We start from the raw sequence: 17,299 nt of genomic DNA, 5'->3' as shown, positions 1-17,299 counted from the left end.
TATAAAATGTGTATTTTGCTGGCACTTTTTGACCAAACTTTCAAAACAAAATGCACGCTCATGAATCATACTAACATTCCTGAGTTTGAGTCATTATATATAATGTTATAATGTTCACTGCTGGGGCATTGGACAGTCAAACAAGTCTCTCTCCTTTGACAATAAATGTAATCTCTCTCTCCCTGCCAATACTGTCACTTCTGTATTGTGTTGTGTAATAAAGTCTAATAATAAAAATAAAAAAATTGATTTGAAAAGAAACTTACAGAAAGCATGCATTTGTAAAACCAGCCAATACAAAGCAAAAACACTTTCAGAAGGGAAGACAACGACTCTTAGATCCTTCATGACACGCTCACCATTCCCTAAGAATCAAAATGAAAGAATAACATTGAATAGAAAGATGCATGGGACATTTGAAAGCAAAACGGTAAATTTTTATTATTTGCATAATGTAACCCTGCTGGGTTCTGTTTATTTTCAGCGAGGTCTTTTGTGTAAAAATGGTGTGATGCTACACACACACACACACACACACACATAATTATATATAAATAATTATATGCACACAGGTACAGACAAATATACAGTTATTTGCAGAAATTATAGATATTCACTTACGTGCTTTCAGGATCAGTTCTGCTGTCAGTGTAACAGAGTTCAACAAAACAAGACCAACTGCTCCAAACATGAACATGATTTCACTACAGAGAGACGCTATAACACACACACACACACACACACACACGCGCGCGCACACAAAACAAGCAAACAATCAAATAGTTGCTTTAATTATGCAGATCTCTTTTCTATGCAATACTGTCAAATTTGCTTTATGCCAAATAGCATAAATACAATTACAAGTAAATCATGTGAAAAAATGATTTGGATTTGTATTAGGATTTAGCAGTTAGTAATTACATGCATTTGATACTTGTTGGCTTGCCTCAGTCTGTTGTCTTCGTCTCTCGACTACTGAACGTTCTGCCTCTGTTAAAACACAAACTACACAGACTACATTTGTATGGTACAGTTAGCTTTAGTTTTGTAAATTGGTTGTGTACTCCTACTTCAATGAACACAAATGTGCTTTTATGACAGATTGTTTATGTGGTATATCTATGTATTAATTAACCAATAATATAACTATTTATGCATTATAATTACAAACAGCATAGTGTTAGTGCTTAATTTTTTTATTTGCATATGTAAGACATACCAAATACTTTCTACTTCTTAGCACCATATTTGTATGCTTTTTTATAATTACAGTATGGGGTAATAAAGGACATAGCAAACATTTAAGTCAGTGATGGATAATACCTTGCACATTTTCTTTAAAGACCACTATCATCTTCAGAACTTCTATAAATAAAATGACACAGGTCCATCCCAAGTACTCTGTTAATTAAAATCAAGAAATTTTGATCAGCTCAACATGTCTTACAAAAACAAAAAAATGTTATGTGGACTCTAAAGATATGTCAAATTATTAGCTATTATGTGGGATACCACTATATCACTAAGTAGAAAAATGTCCTGTTGGATCTAGAAAATATACATTAATCGTTGTCCCAGGCCAAGATATATAATAATAATAACAACAACAACAATTAGTCCTTACATCAGGGGGCTGTTTCATAAAACAAGTTTACCAAATAAGCCAGGCTTATTTCAGTTAGTCTGACTTATTTTGAACCAAATCAACTGACAAGAAGTCAGACTAACTGAAATAAACCTAGCTTATTTGGTAAACTTGTTTTATGAAACAGCCCCGAGCTGTCCCACACCAAATCTATTTAAAAAAGCTTTTTCTTTACAACTTTATATATATACACAACAATAAAGAATGTTTTTATATGAAAAATTACTAAAAGTAAAGGCAACATATACCTCTCTCTCTTGCCAATATGGCTAGAAGAAAATAAATCAATAGGATGATATCCAGGAGTGTTATTGTTATTATCCATAATAATGTTATCCATCTATGGCGGAGAACTGTGAATGTAAAGATGGTCATCAGCATTCATTAAAATTTCACATGCCACATACTAAAACTGATCTCAGGTCTGATACAAATCAATTTAGAGTCGGCATGAAATCAAAATTTCTAATTAATGTTCTTAAAGGGATAGTTCACCCAAAAATGAAAATTACCCCATGATGCTCTTCCAATCTTTATAATGGCACTGGGTAGTGGTCCAGATTTTGAAGCAAAATAAAGTGCGTCCATCCACTGGGGTGTGAATAAAGGCCTCTCGATGCATTTGGGTAATAAAAATATGCATATTTTTCCGCTAACAGTCTTACGCGCTAACAGTCTTATCGGATTTTCGATATGAGCCAAGAGAGATGGGTTTTCCTTTGCTGTAAACAAAACTTGGTTTTCGAGAAACTAGCATATTCTCACCGGAGCTTACGGTACGCCTACGTCCTATGTCATCTGCTGGAACGCCACTCTCTCGTGTACTCGCGTATGCCAGTTATTAGAGGAGATTACGAGATTATGGTTTATGATGGATCGACGCACTTTATTGGGCTTCAAAATCTGTACCACCATTCACTGCCATTATAAATCTCGGAAGAGCCAGTACATTTCTTTATATAACTCTGATTGTATTTGTCTGAAAGAAGAAAGTCAAAAACACTTAGGATGGCTTGAGGGTGAGTAAATCAAGGGGTAATTTTCATATTTGGGTGAGCTTTCCCTTTAAGGCGTGTTTTTGGTCTTATTGTGCTCAATTTATTCTTGTGTTTCTTTGTGGAATTTTTTTTTATATTATTATTCTGGTAAACACTGCTCACTTTTCAGAATACAATCAACAACCAGTGGATAAAATAAAGTCACATCCAGTTTTTCTTTTTCTTAGTAGTTTCAATCAAATACATCAGAGTTTGGTTGTAAATTGGACAGCAACTTCTGTTTCATATCGACTTAAGTAAACATTATACAGGTTGTATTTCTATTCATAAAATCCTCACAAATGTATGCATACAGGAACATTATGTGATTTACTCTTTCCACACCTATACAAATACAAGAATACGAATTTAGCATGTGCTTACATTTGAATTCTGCTTGCAGACGAGGTAAAAGTGGTATAAAGATAAGCAGTAGTGGCTGAACAACTCCCACAACAAAAATTTCTAAAATAAGAGAATAACAGTCCATTATTTCCCATTCAAACAAATCAACAGTCAATAATGTGTCATTAAAACTCATCATATGAATTGCTCAGAAGTTCTTAAACATAAATGTTCAATCACTGAAAAGAGAGTCTAGAAGTGGTTTTCTTGTGGAATACTTAATGACTTAAGTACATTTATGTAAAAATATCATTCTACAAGTTCTACATCAAGGTGTGACACTGGCTGAACTGTATTTTATTTTTATTTTTAACACAGAATAAAAACCTATGTATGTGGCATTTTTACCACTTTTTGCATGTCAGTTTCATAAATTATGAAGGGATCAGAATTCAGGTGTTACCTTCAGAGGGAATAAATAAGATGATGAACTGGAACAGTTGACAATCAGACAGGATAGAAATAATTAGACAAAATATAAAGAGCTTGTATCTGCAACCTAACCAAAAAGGAGAGAGAAGAAAGGCAAGCATTAATGGTATGTATACAAATACAGTCAATCACAGTGGGGGATGACTGTGGTCTGCTGATTACACAAGATAAATGTCTCAGTTTTGGCTTAGTCACATGATGTTACATGATGACATGATATTCCTGTAGTTGGTCTAAGTAGTAACAGACTGTGGTAACAGTCAAGAAATATATTTCAGATTTATTTTCCCCTTTTGTTTTCATGTGCTTTATCAACTCATTAACACGTAGTTTATATTAAACTACATTTTTCTAGAATTAATAGTACTTTGCAAAAAATTGTGTTCACTTAGAGTTTGGTTGCATTGGGAAGCCCTGCTTGGCCGTTCTTGACTGGGACGCCTTGAGACATCAACTAAAAAACAAACATACCAAACACAGTTAGGCCTAAAAAGAAACTGTTTGCATCTTCTCTATGTATTTGGTTATCATTTTTGGTAATTGTAGAATTTAAAAATGTATTTGAACAAAATCATTGGTAATAAACTTATCAACCTAATAAATATGTGCTCATATATACTTATTCTACCATTTAGCTTTAACAATGTATAAGGAATCAGATCATACAAGGACTCTTACCTATACTCAAGATGAGACAACTCAGCACAACAATTCCAAATAATACTGCAGAAAATATGCGAGGTTTGGTGTCTGTATCATGTGCTCTCTTTCTCCAGTCATAGGTAAAAAGAACTATAGAAATAGATCAAAATAAATAAATAAATAAATGTCACACAAGATAGATGATGTCCTGAGCAAGAACAGCATAAAGATGTGATGAACTGAACAGTGTGTGTTAAACAATGTTTTACTGAATTCAATCTCACACAAATGCATTCCCAAACATAAGGCATCCGAACTAACATGACAGTGTTTGTTATTGTGTTTCATCTGTGCACTGAGGCACAAGTCATTTACTGTGAAAGGAAAAAAGAGCCACAAGCTTCTCCGGTTGCAGCAACCTTAATTACTGATATCTTGTGCCAGTTTCCCAAGAAGTGATGATTTTTTTCTTCAACACATGGGATGGAAATGGTGCTTTATTTGCAAATGTTTTATGCAATATTCTAATTTTGTGCACAAGTTTTGAAGGAAATATAGCTACTGCTAATGTCAAAATAATGAAGATGGCATCTGTTATGTGAAATTTGAATTTTCCTACCTGAATAAACAACGACCGTAAAAACAGCAAATTCTCTTGTTATTCTGAAAAACCTGATCCATGATTTAAAGTTGCCTGTAGACAGAAAGAGTTGAAAACATCAAATTAATATTTTGTAAAGCACTAATGCACTGCCATGGAACTGTATTATTAGTTAGTTATTTCCTGATTGACTAAATTATGTAATATCTCTGTCAATGGAGAACAGCATTTTTTTACTTGCAAAGTGAAACACCGAAGCATGGCTGTGCATCACCCTGCAGAATCCAAATACCTCAGATACTGTATAACTAGGTTCCCTTTCAGTCGGTCACTCTCGACGTCACGTCAGTGACCGACGAATTGGGATTTTGCTTAAAGAGACCAATCCACTTCGAGTGTAAACTAAACGGGTCAATCCACATTGGCATGCGATGATTGCATCCAGCTGCCGCTGATCACAGCGTGAGCATTAAAAGGCAGCCGGTGCAATGCACACCAGCTTTTCGCTTCGGAGCCGAGCGATAACATTGTTCTGCCCCTACCAATATCCTTGTTTGTGATGACGAGTTCAACGCGCTCTAGGGAGCTTTTTGTGTTGGCGGACGGCGCTTCAGCGGTGGTCGTTCCTGTGTCGAGTGGGTTGCGCACTTCAGGCTGCACTACCCCCTCTCATGCTGCAAGCGGCCATTTCCCCTGTGCGTCTCAGCACCTAAAAGAGCATTTGCCTGAAAGAGCCTATTTCTTTAAAAGAGCTTACATGGGTGCGTCTTTGTAAAGACGACGGATCGTCTTTTTAAAGATGCCGTTTCACTCGTGCGTTTCTGGATGCGGTCGTTACCTGGTGCCAGGTGATGGTCACGATCGCTGCCTTACGTGTCTGAGCATTAAACACGCTGAGGTGGCATTCGTGGATGAGTCATGTTCCCATTGCGGGAAGATAACCATCTCGGAGCTGCGGGCCAGGCTCCGTTTCCTCCAGGGGGTGGAACTCCATTGCTTCTGCCGCGATCTAGTGTTCGTTCTGGTGGCAGCCAGGCGAGGGCTGCTTCGGGCAGTAGCACGGGCATTCTGAGGGTTACAGTGGTGGCAAACCCTTCAGGGAACCAACCCTTGGGGGACCATCACTCCTCTAATTCTACGCAACCAGTCGAGTCACCAGAGGAATGTGCTGGGCCCTCTTCAAAGAGTGTACCATGGGTATCCTTCGGTGCTTCTCCCGACGACCGGATGTCGATCACTGCATCGGAGGGAGAGCTCTCTGGAGAGGAAGATTCGGCTGCGCTGCCACCCTCTGGGATGGTGGCAACGCCTGAATCGGATCCGGAGATGACAGCTATGCTTTCCCGGGCCGCTGAGAGGGTAGGGCTCGAGTGGAAACCTCCACCGCGTCCCGAGCCCTTGAGGTTGGACGATGGGTTTCTCGAGGTTGCTCACGGTGGTTCTCAGCGCCCCGCCCCGGTGCCTTTCTTCCCGGAGGTGCATGAGGAGCTCACCAGGTCATCATCTCTGGCTGTGTCTGGCCGACATGAGGGACGCCGACAAAATACGGTTCCTCAATGCCCCTGTGTCCCAGACCGGCCTCTTCGGCGACGCGATCAAGAGCTTTGCCCAGCAGTTCTCAGCAGCACAGAAGCAGACTGAGGCGATTCTTCACATCCTACCCCGGCGGGCAGCTGCTGCCTCCACCCGTCCGCCGGTCGCAATGCCCCAGCCTGCTTGTCGCCGAGGGCGGCCCCCTGCGTCAACCCCAGCTCTTGTGTCACATTCTCAGCAGCCTCGAGCAAGTGGCACCGTGGAGCTGGGCATAGGCAGGCCGCCCCGACCATCCAGGCCCCCGTCAAACCTGGCAGTGAGCGGAAGAGCAAGAGGCCCCGGGACGGGCGACCCAGAGAGAGAGGGAACTGCTCTTTGGGGGATGGTGAATGTACCTCTCCCTCCACCGGAGGAGGGCCAGGTGGAGAATCTGGTTTCCAAAAATCTCGACGAGAGAGCGGCTTTCTCTGTCTCTGGATCCCAAGAGGGCACGGAGAGTCGCGGACGGACCAACACTGGACCATACTCATCTTCCTCTCTCACCAGCAGGCAGCACTAGGCGGTTTGAGAGCATCATCAAAGGCCCTACTTAAGTACCCTCTGCCAAACCGTGGAACCAGGTAAGCATTGCACTGCACACTCAGACCCCTCTTCGGTCCGCCCACGAGCCGCCCGAGTTGGGTCCCTGCATTCCACCTCGCTGCCCCACTGCGGGTACGGTGGTGGTTCCACTGGTCCCACTTGCACGGTATCTGGGTGCCTGGCTAGCGCTACCCAGCCCATCTCACTGGCTTCTGCGGACCATCAGCCTCGGCTATGCGATTCAGTTTGCCCGGCGTCCCCCCAAGTTCAGTAGCATCTGCTTCACAGCAGTGAAGGCGGCCAATGCTCCTGTCTTGTGTGTGGAGATCGCAGTCCTACTGGCAAAGGACGCGATAGAGCCAATCCCTCCAGCCAATATGAAGACGGGGTTTTACAGCCCCTACTTCATTGTAGCCAAGAAAGGCGATGGGTCACGACCAATCTTGGATCTGCATGTCTTGAACCGGGCCCTTCACCGGTTACCCTTCAAGATTTTGACGCAGAAGCACATCTTCGGCATCCGACATGCATCTGGCACCGAGATTGGTTTGCAGCGATCGACCTGAAGGATGCATACTTTCATGTGTCGATCCTGCCGCGCCACAGACCATTTCTGCGGTTCACGTTTGAAGGACGTGCATATAAGTACAAGGTCCTGCCCTTCGGGCTGTCCCTGTCTCCCCATGTCTTCAAGAAACTTGCGGATTGGGCTCTTGTTCCCCTCAGAGAGCAGGGTGTTCACATCCTCAACTATCTAGATGATTTGGCCTCCTCCTTTGGAGTCGGAAGGTTCTGAGGTCACTTCGTGCCATTCACATTCCGGGTCTGCTCAACTATAAGGCCGACGAGCTGTCATGAGCTTCGCTCCCAGGAGAATGGAGACTCCACCCCCAGATGGTCCAGCTGATTTGGAGATGTTTTGGAGCCACTCAGGTAGACCTGTTTGCCTCTCTAGAAACCTCTCACTGTCAGTTGTTCTACTCCCTGACCGAGGGAACACTCGGCACGGACGCACTGGCACACAGTTGGCCGCGGGGCCTGCGCAAGTATGCGTTTCCCCCAGTGAGCCTTCTTGCACACTGTGCAAGATCAGTGAGGACGAGGAGCAGGTCCTGCTCGTGGCGGCTTATTGGCCCAATCGGACCTGGTTCCCGGAAGTAATGCTCCTTGTGACAGCCCCTCCCTGGCAGATTCTTCTGAGGAAGGATCTACTGACTCAGAGACGGGGCACCCTGTGGCACCCACGTCCAGACCTCTGGAAATTTCATGTCTGGTCCCTGGAATGGCGTAGGTTCTAGGTGACCTACCCCAGCAGGTAGTTGACACCATCACTTCGGCGAGAGCACTGTCTACGAGACACGCTTACGCCTTGAAGTGGAACCTGTTCGTCGAGTGGTGTTCTTCTCGTGTCCCAGACCGGCCTCTTCGGCGACGCGATCAAGAGCTTTGCCCAGCAGTTCTCAGCAGCACAGAAGCAGACTGAGGCGATTCTTCACATCCTACCCCGGCGGGCAGCTGCTGCCTCCACCCGTCCGCCGGTCGCAATGCCCCAGCCTGCTTGTCGCCGAGGGCGGCCCCCTGCGTCAACCCCAGCTCTTGTGTCACATTCTCAGCAGCCTCGAGCAAGTGGCACCGTGGAGCTGGGCATAGGCAGGCCGCCCCGACCATCCAGGCCCCCGTCAAACCTGGCAGTGAGCGGAAGAGCAAGAGGCCCCGGGACGGGCGACCCAGAGAGAGAGGGAACTGCTCTTTGGGGGATGGTGAATGTACCTCTCCCTCCACCGGAGGAGGGCCAGGTGGAGAATCTGGTTTCCAAAAATCTCGACGAGAGAGCGGCTTTCTCTGTCTCTGGATCCCAAGAGGGCACGGAGAGTCGCGGACGGACCAACACTGGACCATACTCATCTTCCTCTCTCACCAGCAGGCAGCACTAGGCGGTTTGAGAGCATCATCAAAGGCCCTACTTAAGTACCCTCTGCCAAACCGTGGAACCAGGTAAGCATTGCACTGCACACTCAGACCCCTCTTCGGTCCGCCCACGAGCCGCCCGAGTTGGGTCCCTGCATTCCACCTCGCTGCCCCACTGCGGGTACGGTGGTGGTTCCACTGGTCCCACTTGCACGGTATCTGGGTGCCTGGCTAGCGCTACCCAGCCCATCTCACTGGCTTCTGCGGACCATCAGCCTCGGCTATGCGATTCAGTTTGCCCGGCGTCCCCCCAAGGTCAGTAGCATCTGCTTCACAGCAGTGAAGGCGGCCAATGCTCCTGTCTTGTGTGTGGAGATCGCAGTCCTACTGGCAAAGGACGCGATAGAGCCAATCCCTCCAGCCAATATGAAGACGTAGCCAAGAAAGGCGAGGGGTCACGACCAAGCTTGGATCTGCATGTCTTGAACCGGGCCCTTCACCGGTTACCCTTCAAGATTTTGACGCAGAAGCACATCTTCGGCATCCGACATGCATCTGGCACCGAGATTGGTTTGCAGCGATCGACCTGAAGGATGCATACTTTCATGTGTCGATCCTGCCGCGCCACAGACCATTTCTGCGGTTCACGTTTGAAGGACGTGCATATAAGTACAAGGTCCTGCCCTTCGGGCTGTCCCTGTCTCCCCATGTCTTCAAGAAACTTGCGGATTGGGCTCTTGTTCCCCTCAGAGAGCAGGGTGTTCACATCCTCAACTATCTAGATGATTTGGCCTCCTCCTTTGGAGTCGGAAGGTTCTGAGGTCACTTCGTGCCATTCACATTCCGGGTCTGCTCAACTATAAGGCCGACGAGCTGTCATGAGCTTCGCTCCCAGGAGAATGGAGACTCCACCCCCAGATGGTCCAGCTGATTTGGAGATGTTTTGGAGCCACTCAGGTAGACCTGTTTGCCTCTCTAGAAACCTCTCACTGTCAGTTGTTCTACTCCCTGACCGAGGGAACACTCGGCACGGACGCACTGGCACACAGTTGGCCGCGGGGCCTGCGCAAGTATGCGTTTCCCCCAGTGAGCCTTCTTGCACACTGTGCAAGATCAGTGAGGACGAGGAGCAGGTCCTGCTCGTGGCGGCTTATTGGCCCAATCGGACCTGGTTCCCGGAAGTAATGCTCCTTGTGACAGCCCCTCCCTGGCAGATTCTTCTGAGGAAGGATCTACTGACTCAGAGACGGGGCACCCTGTGGCACCCACGTCCAGACCTCTGGAAATTTCATGTCTGGTCCCTGGAATGGCGTAGGTTCTAGGTGACCTACCCCAGCAGGTAGTTGACACCATCACTTCGGCGAGAGCACTGTCTACGAGACACGCTTACGCCTTGAAGTGGAACCTGTTCGTCGAGTGGTGTTCTTCTCGCCGAGAAGACCGAGAAGACCCCCAAAAACTTTGTTAATTTAAATGGGGAGTCATCTCAATTATAACCAGTAAAATATGGAGTGCCACAAGGATCTGTCCTAGGTCCTCTGCTATTTTCAATATACATGTTGCCCCTTGGTAATATTATTAGAAAATACTGGATTAGTTTCCACTGTTATGCTGATGAACTAACAGAGTGTGTTAAAAATTTAAAAGATTGGTCCTATTAAATTCGGATAAGACAGAGATATTACTTATTGGACCAAAAAGCAGTACACAGAATCTCTTGGATTACAATTTCCAACTAGACGGATGTACTGTTACTTCCTCTACAGTCAAAAATCTGGGTGTTATATTAGATAGCAACTTGTCTTCAACTTGAAACTTAAAAAAATCTGCAACTTGAAAAAATCATATTTCCCATGTTATAAAAACAGCATTCTTCCATCTTAGAAACATTGGTAGGCTACTAAACATGTTGCCTGTTTCTAATGCAGAAAAGCTAGTTCATGCATTCATGACCTCTAGACTGGACTATTGTAATTCACTGCTAGGTGGTTGTCCTGCATCTTCAATAAACAAGCTACAGGTAGTCCAAAATGCAGCGGCTAGAGTCCTTACCAGGTCAATAAAATATGATCATATTACCCCAATTTTACAGTCTCTGCACTGGCTACCTATTAAGTTCTGTATCAGTTACAAAATATTATTACTTACATACAAGGCACTTAATGGGATAGCTCCTGCGTACCTAACTAGTCTTCTACCACACTACAATCCATCACGTTCCTTAAGGTCGTAAAACTCTGGACTATTGGTAGTGCCTAGGATAGCAAAGTCCACTAAAGGAGGTAGAGCCCTTTTCGCATTTGGCTCCCAAACTCTGGAATAGCCTTCCTGATAATGTTTGGGGTTCAGACACACTCTCTCTGTTTAAATCTAGATTAAAGACACATCTCTTTGGCCAAGCATTCAAATAATGCATCTCATAATCTTGTATTGCAGTTATATCTGATCAAAAGCACATTATTTTTCTTTAGCTTGGGTTAAACACATTAATTTTACTAGGTTGGAACAGCAGCTGCGCTAATTATGTCTCTATTTGTTTCTCTGTTTTTGCCACGGGATGGATTTACACAAGGTTCAGTCTGGATCCAGAACACCTGAGAAGAGGTGATGCCAACCCCTCAGAGGATCTCAGATAATGCCAACCATGAAACAACATACAGAACTACCACATTTTGCTATAAGTTTGATGGCATCATATAATAATTGCTGTTAATAGTGGAGTCTTTAATTGATTGTTCCGTACATTTCTGCCATATGTACATTAACTGACAATCACCACTGATTTGCTGTAAAGTTGCTTTGCAACGATTTGTATTATGAAAAGCGCTATACAAATAAACTTGAATTGAATTAAATTGAAATGCCCAATCAGGGTCGTGCTTTTCTTTTTGCAGCAAGGGTTGGAGCGAAGCAGTGTTAATTTTGACAGGCATTTTTGATTTAGTCTTAGTCTTTATCTTGAGACGAAAATGCTTAATATTCTAAGTCACATTTTAGTCATTTGAGTCTTTCATAGTTTTAGTCTAGCTTTAGTTGACAAAAAGTCATTGCATTTTTGTCAACTTTTAGTCATTACTTTTAGTCAAACTGCAGTTAACAACATTTATTTTGGTAGTTATTTTATATGTAGTCTTTAAACAAAAAGTGTCATTAATTCTTCTCTCTTTAGACCAAATAAATTAAGGAAGAAATTTTTTTAAAAATTTAATAAATGATGACAATTTTAATTTTTGAGTGAAATATCCCTTTAACAGTAGTGAAAAGGGAGCAACTTATGAAAATTATAGTTTTTCATATATATATATATATATAATTTATAATTTTTGAAAAAGAAGCAGAATAAGACAATAAGACACATACGAAAGAGATACAAATTAAACAAATTTTTCAGATACAGTAGGCTTACTTAACATTTTTATTTAACATCTTTTGTTGGTTAACATTAATGACACGGATAGGTACTTAATTAGGAATGCTGTCCCTTTAAGACGGAAGGCATGCATTTAATACTGACACACGTTCAGTTTTTTTCACCCACCTGTTTACGTTCACTTCATCCATAATCGACTGTATTTATGTGAGATACTCTACCCGATAGACATTTGGACTGCTGTGTGTGTATTTGTGCACTGAGAACTGATCGCACGTTGTATTTGAGAACTGAAAAAGTGGAGCGTGCGCGAGAGAGAGCACTTATATCCATGCAATTCAGCCTATCCCAACTTTTAAGTTAATCGACAACGAATTGTGATTACCGGGAAAAACGGGACATCTGGTCACCTTATCCCTACCCTTTCCAGTGCTGAGGCCATTGTTTCAGATCACTAGTTCGCATTTTGGTAGCCTATCCATCCACTGCGGCTGCCATACTTAGACTAGATATGCAAACGCCAATCCGATATGCAATCCGATTGCAATCCAATGACAGGGATGCACATTTTGAAGGACAAGACAGTAGCCTATAGGATGTATTTTGAATGCCCGGTAGTCCTCAAATAACATTATAGTTCCACCTCGTCTTGTTAACGAAGACGCGGCATAAATTTTGACATAGATTTTATCATAAGATATTAGTTTTAGCTCGTCAACGTCTCGTCTTGGTCACAGAAAAAATGTTCGTTAACGAATATTTTTCGTCGTCATCTTCATTGACGAAATTAACACTGGAGGGAAGGCTGTCTCCCTCCACTTTTAAAGTCTATGTCGCTGCAATTGCTGCCAACCATGACCCTGTGAAAGGGAAGTCGGTAGGGAAGCATGACCTGGTCATCAGGTTCCTTATGGGGGCGAGAAGGTTAAATCCTCCCCAGCCCCCCTCTATACCCTCTTGGGACCTTTCTCTAGTGCTCAAAGCACTACAGCAGGGCCCATTTGAGCCTTTGCAGTCAGTCGAGCTAAAGTTTCTTTCAATGAAAACTCTACTCCTGCTTGCACTGGCCTCCATCAAGAGGGTAGGGGACCTGCACACATTTTCGGTCGATGATTTGTGCCTAGAGTTTGGGCCGGCTCACTCCCAGGTAATCCTGAGGCCCCGGCCCCGGTTATGTGCCCAAGGTTCCTACTACCCCCTTCAGGGATCAGGTAGTGAACCTGCAAGCGCTGCCCCCGGAGGAGGCAGACCCAGCCCTAGCTTTGCTTTGTCCCATCCGAGCCTTGAGATGGTACGTAGACCAGACACAAATCTTTAGGTCCCCAGACCAGCTCTTTGTCTGTTACGGAGGCCGGCAGAAGGGGAAGGCCATCTCTAAGCAGAGGATGGCACACTGGATTGTGGATACCATCACCCTGGCTTATCAGGCACAGTGTGTGCCCTGCCCGCTCAGGTTGTGAGCTGACTCTACTAGAAGTGTTGCATCCTCCTGGGCGCTGGCTCGTGGCACCTCGCTGACAGGTATTGTAGAGCTGCGGGCTGGGCGACCCCCAACACGTTCGCTAGATTCTATAGCCTTCATGTGGAGCCGGTATCCTCCTGTGTTCTCACCTCAGACGGGTAGAGGCACTGTGAGGCCCTGGTTTAGTGTTGGCTTGCTAAAACTGCTCCAGAGTGTCCGTACTGTAGACCCTGTCGAGCTCCTCCATCCCCTCGGCAGCCAGACGTGGCGGAACGTCTGGCGCCAGGCCCTCACTCGATGAATCCATGAGAACCAGTAGAGGTTCTGGGTTCCATATGTAGAGACCTAAGTGGATCTCATATGTGTAAAGTCCACAGTATAGCCTCAGAGCCCGTGTTTCTCCGGCAGACTTCTGCCATTTCCAAGAGGGTTATAATCACCTCTAATCTTCCATATGCACCTAAAGTGCTTCCGAAAACCTCCTTCGGGAAGGATGGGGCTTCCGCAACATTCCTGTTCCAAATGGTACAGGTACATTTTCCCAGTGTTATCCAATCTCACTGAATGGATAGTGCTACAACAACAGTGACTGGTCTTCTTGTTGCGAGCCCCGGCCTACACCAAAAAGGGGTCGCACAGGATGGTGGAAGGGGCAGCGTCCATGGCGCTTTGTTAGGGATTCCAATTCGTCGGTCACCGACGTGACGTGGAGAGTGACCGACTGAAAGGGAACGTCTTGGTTACGTATGTAACCCTCGTTCCCTGAAGGAGGGAACGGAGATGTCACGTCCCGTCGCCACGGCTGCTGTACCACCGCTGAGCGTCCAGGTCACCGGCTCGGCTCCTCAGCGAAAACCTGGTATGCGTTGCACCGGCTGCCTTTTTATGCTCATGCTGTGATCAGCGGCAGCTGGATGCAATCATCGCATGCCAATGTGCATTGGCTCGTTTAGTTTACACTCGGTAAAAGTGGATTGGTCTCGCTAAGCGAGATCCCAATTCGTCGGTCACTGACGTGACGTCTCTGTTCCCTCCTTCAGGGAACGAGGGTTACATACGTAACTGAGACGTTTCTTAGGCATGCAGTAAAAAAATAAAACCATGTATTTTCAATACCCATCAACATACTCATACTTGACAGTTTCCAACCGAATATTTTTATTAACAAGATTCATGTCATTACTATGTACTCAGCATTTAAGCAGTGTTAAGTTGTGGGTAGGTCAAAGATTATGTCACTACAAAATCTACAATTTTCCTGACACATTCAACATTGCTGCCAGTAACTGCCAGTAACAGTAACAGATGCTTCAGGAACTGACATTTTAATGTATTTGAATGCAATAGAATTAATCACTAACAATATTGTAATGCAATGTCTTAATATACAAAATGCATTTACTGAGCTTCTTAAAAAATCCTAACGTACCTTGAATAAACTTTAAATAGCGCAAAGCCCAAATCAACATTTCAGGTCTCAGAATATAAAAAGCACAGCAGGTGACAGTCTCATGCAGAGATCCTGGAACAGAATATTTAATTATGGACCATTATAGAAAATACACACAAACATGTGAATCAGGGATGAGAAAAATCTGTACAACATTATGAACAGAAGACAAATAAAATCTACCATATTATTAAGATTATATTAATATTATTTTTCATATTTACAAACATAACTAAGAACACTAAACTACTGCACTCACCTTCAGTAAAGCCCCAAAGCATGAAGGCAAAGAACATACAGATGTTTGGATAAAAGACCAGAGAAACCTGAAGATTCCAGATTATGCTGCTGTTGACTGGAGAGAAGATGCAGAATAATCACAGTTAAATTAATAAAACACTTACAGTGAAATATACAGAGTTAAATCACACAAAAAAAAAATATTTCAAACATACCAGTGTTTTTTGATCTGCAGTAGTTCAGAGAGCAGAGCAGAAGCACAGCTCCAGATGTAGCAGCAAAACAGAAAAATAACACAGCTATGTGCCAAGAAGAGAAACCTGTGAAACACAAACATCAGGTATAACTTCACTGAATCAACTTGGTATATTAAGTCATAGTTTCTTATAGAGAAATAATAAGGAGGTTTGCAATTAAGACAATTCATTCTTTAAATAGATTCCTACAACTATTATATTTTGGCAGCATCTACTTACATTAATTGTTAAAAGTTATTTGCTCTTTACGTTTTAAATCTTTCTAAATAGAAACTGTTTTAACTATAAGAAAAAAACAGCATCTCGTTCACACCAACTGCAAGTAAATAATGATAGACACGGTTCACTGTCCATGTCAAAAGCAGTATGTTCATATTATTTGAATGGTGGGCGGAGCTAATAAAAATTGCCATTGCCAACTATGTTGTTCATTTAAATTTAGTGGAAATAGACATAGTTTAATGTTTGTTTTGTTTGTCGACTCACCCAGTTGCTCCAGTTCTGCAGTTGCATTGGCTGAAAGTCCTCCAGCAAACACTAAACACATGTAAACTCCTTTATCCTCAGTTCTGACACTCTTCAGTCTGAGAGAGAAGTTTCCTTTGGGGATCTCAGCAGTGAAGAACTCAACTCTGTCTCTGTATTGTTCATCTGATGAATCTGAGAAAGTCTCATTGTTTTGGTAGAGCAGAACCAGAATATTTCCATCTGTTTTCCTCCATAAAACCTTTTCAATGTGTTCAGGTTTGATGTAAGAGTCTACAGAGCAGCTCAGAGTGACGTCCTCACCATCATATGCAGAAACAGACTGATCTGATCCTGATACTAGCAAACACTCTGAGAGAATAAAAGTGGTTTAAATTCCATTACATAAAATACATCCAATGTAATTTATATTTTCAGCAGAATTCAGATGGCTCTCACTCACCATGTTTTATTTGAACCACAGTTTCTCCAGAATCCTGCTGACTGTAAACTCTACATGTGTATCGTCCCTCATCTTCAGCTCTCAGATTGTCCAGACGGAGAGAGAAGTTTCCATGTTGGATCTGATCAGTAAAGAAATGAGCTCTATCATGATACTCCTGCTGCTGGGCCTCTGGTCGACTCTCACCATCTTGATACAGATGAACCAGAGCCTCTGAGTCTGTTCTTCTCCATTCCACCTCCAGATCCTCCATTAGTAAGAGTTCATCAACATAACAGAGCAAAACCACTGAAGATCCCAGAGGAGCAATCACAGGACCAGCGGGACCGTGCACGATGAACCCTTCCAAAATTAAAAATAGACAAATTGATTATTAAAAAAAAAAAAAAAAGTCAAGGAAGCAAATCTATTTTCGCGTAATAACGTAAGCTGAAAATACGCACCATCAGCGACCATCATAAGTATTGACATAAAAATACAGGTAAGAATGTCCATCATGTATTAAAATTAGACAAAACTAACATAAGATAATAAATTATCATGAAAACGAGAGCACGGGAAGACACGCCTGAAGAAACACTTTCACTTTCGCTTTTTTGAATTAAGCGCGTCCAAACTTGATTCGTTGAACTGATAAGAACAAGCGCTGAAATATCACATTCTGTTGGCTTTCTTGTTGATTCTTCTGAGGATGAAACCTCAGAATTGAGGTTTATATTTGTTAAACTCTAATTGTGTTTAGCAAATAGAAACTGGGAAAGCTCCTCTTCTTGTTTGTGTTCTGCATTTGGTTATCCAGCTCTTAAA

At 43.4% G+C, this 17,299-nt stretch overlaps 1 protein-coding gene across 1 annotated transcript; it reads right to left on the bottom strand.

Annotated features, from left to right (window-relative positions):
- Positions 1-1,625: 1,625 nt before the first annotated feature.
- On the bottom strand, positions 1,626-17,019 carry LOC107570707 (uncharacterized). The gene is made up of 13 exons (XM_016256969.1): positions 16,936-17,019; positions 16,493-16,834; positions 16,051-16,401; positions 15,523-15,627; positions 15,327-15,422; positions 15,047-15,139; positions 4,781-4,855; positions 4,198-4,311; positions 3,908-3,973; positions 3,491-3,586; positions 3,067-3,147; positions 1,894-1,998; positions 1,626-1,633 (listed from the first exon to the last, which is right to left on the bottom strand). Exons 1-13 carry the CDS (start codon positions 16,988-16,990, stop codon positions 1,626-1,628), a joined length of 1,587 nt encoding a protein of 528 aa, XP_016112455.1. The 5' UTR covers positions 16,991-17,019.
- Between the last annotated feature and the right edge of the window lie 280 nt (positions 17,020-17,299).

Source organism: Sinocyclocheilus grahami, unplaced genomic scaffold, assembly GCF_001515645.1.
Source record: "Sinocyclocheilus grahami isolate Dianchi unplaced genomic scaffold, SAMN03320097.WGS_v1.1 scaffold1496.1, whole genome shotgun sequence".
NCBI lineage: Eukaryota > Metazoa > Chordata > Actinopteri > Cypriniformes > Cyprinidae > Sinocyclocheilus > Sinocyclocheilus grahami.
The sequence above is the reverse complement of the archived record's forward strand: the minus strand, read 5'-3'. Positions and strand labels throughout refer to the sequence as shown.

Excerpts from the sequence above, each read along its gene's own strand:
- LOC107570707 (XM_016256969.1), bottom strand. The coding sequence starts at position 16,990 with ATGATGGACATTCTTACCTGTATTTTTATGTCAATACTTATGATGGTC. Across the intron at positions 3,587-3,907 it reads CCAATGCAACCAAACTCTAA|GTTGCAGATACAAGCTCTTT; the intron begins GTGAACACAATT and ends CTTTTTGGTTAG. Across the intron at positions 3,148-3,490 it reads CTTATTTATTCCCTCTGAAG|AAATTTTTGTTGTGGGAGTT; the intron begins GTAACACCTGAA and ends CTCTTATTTTAG.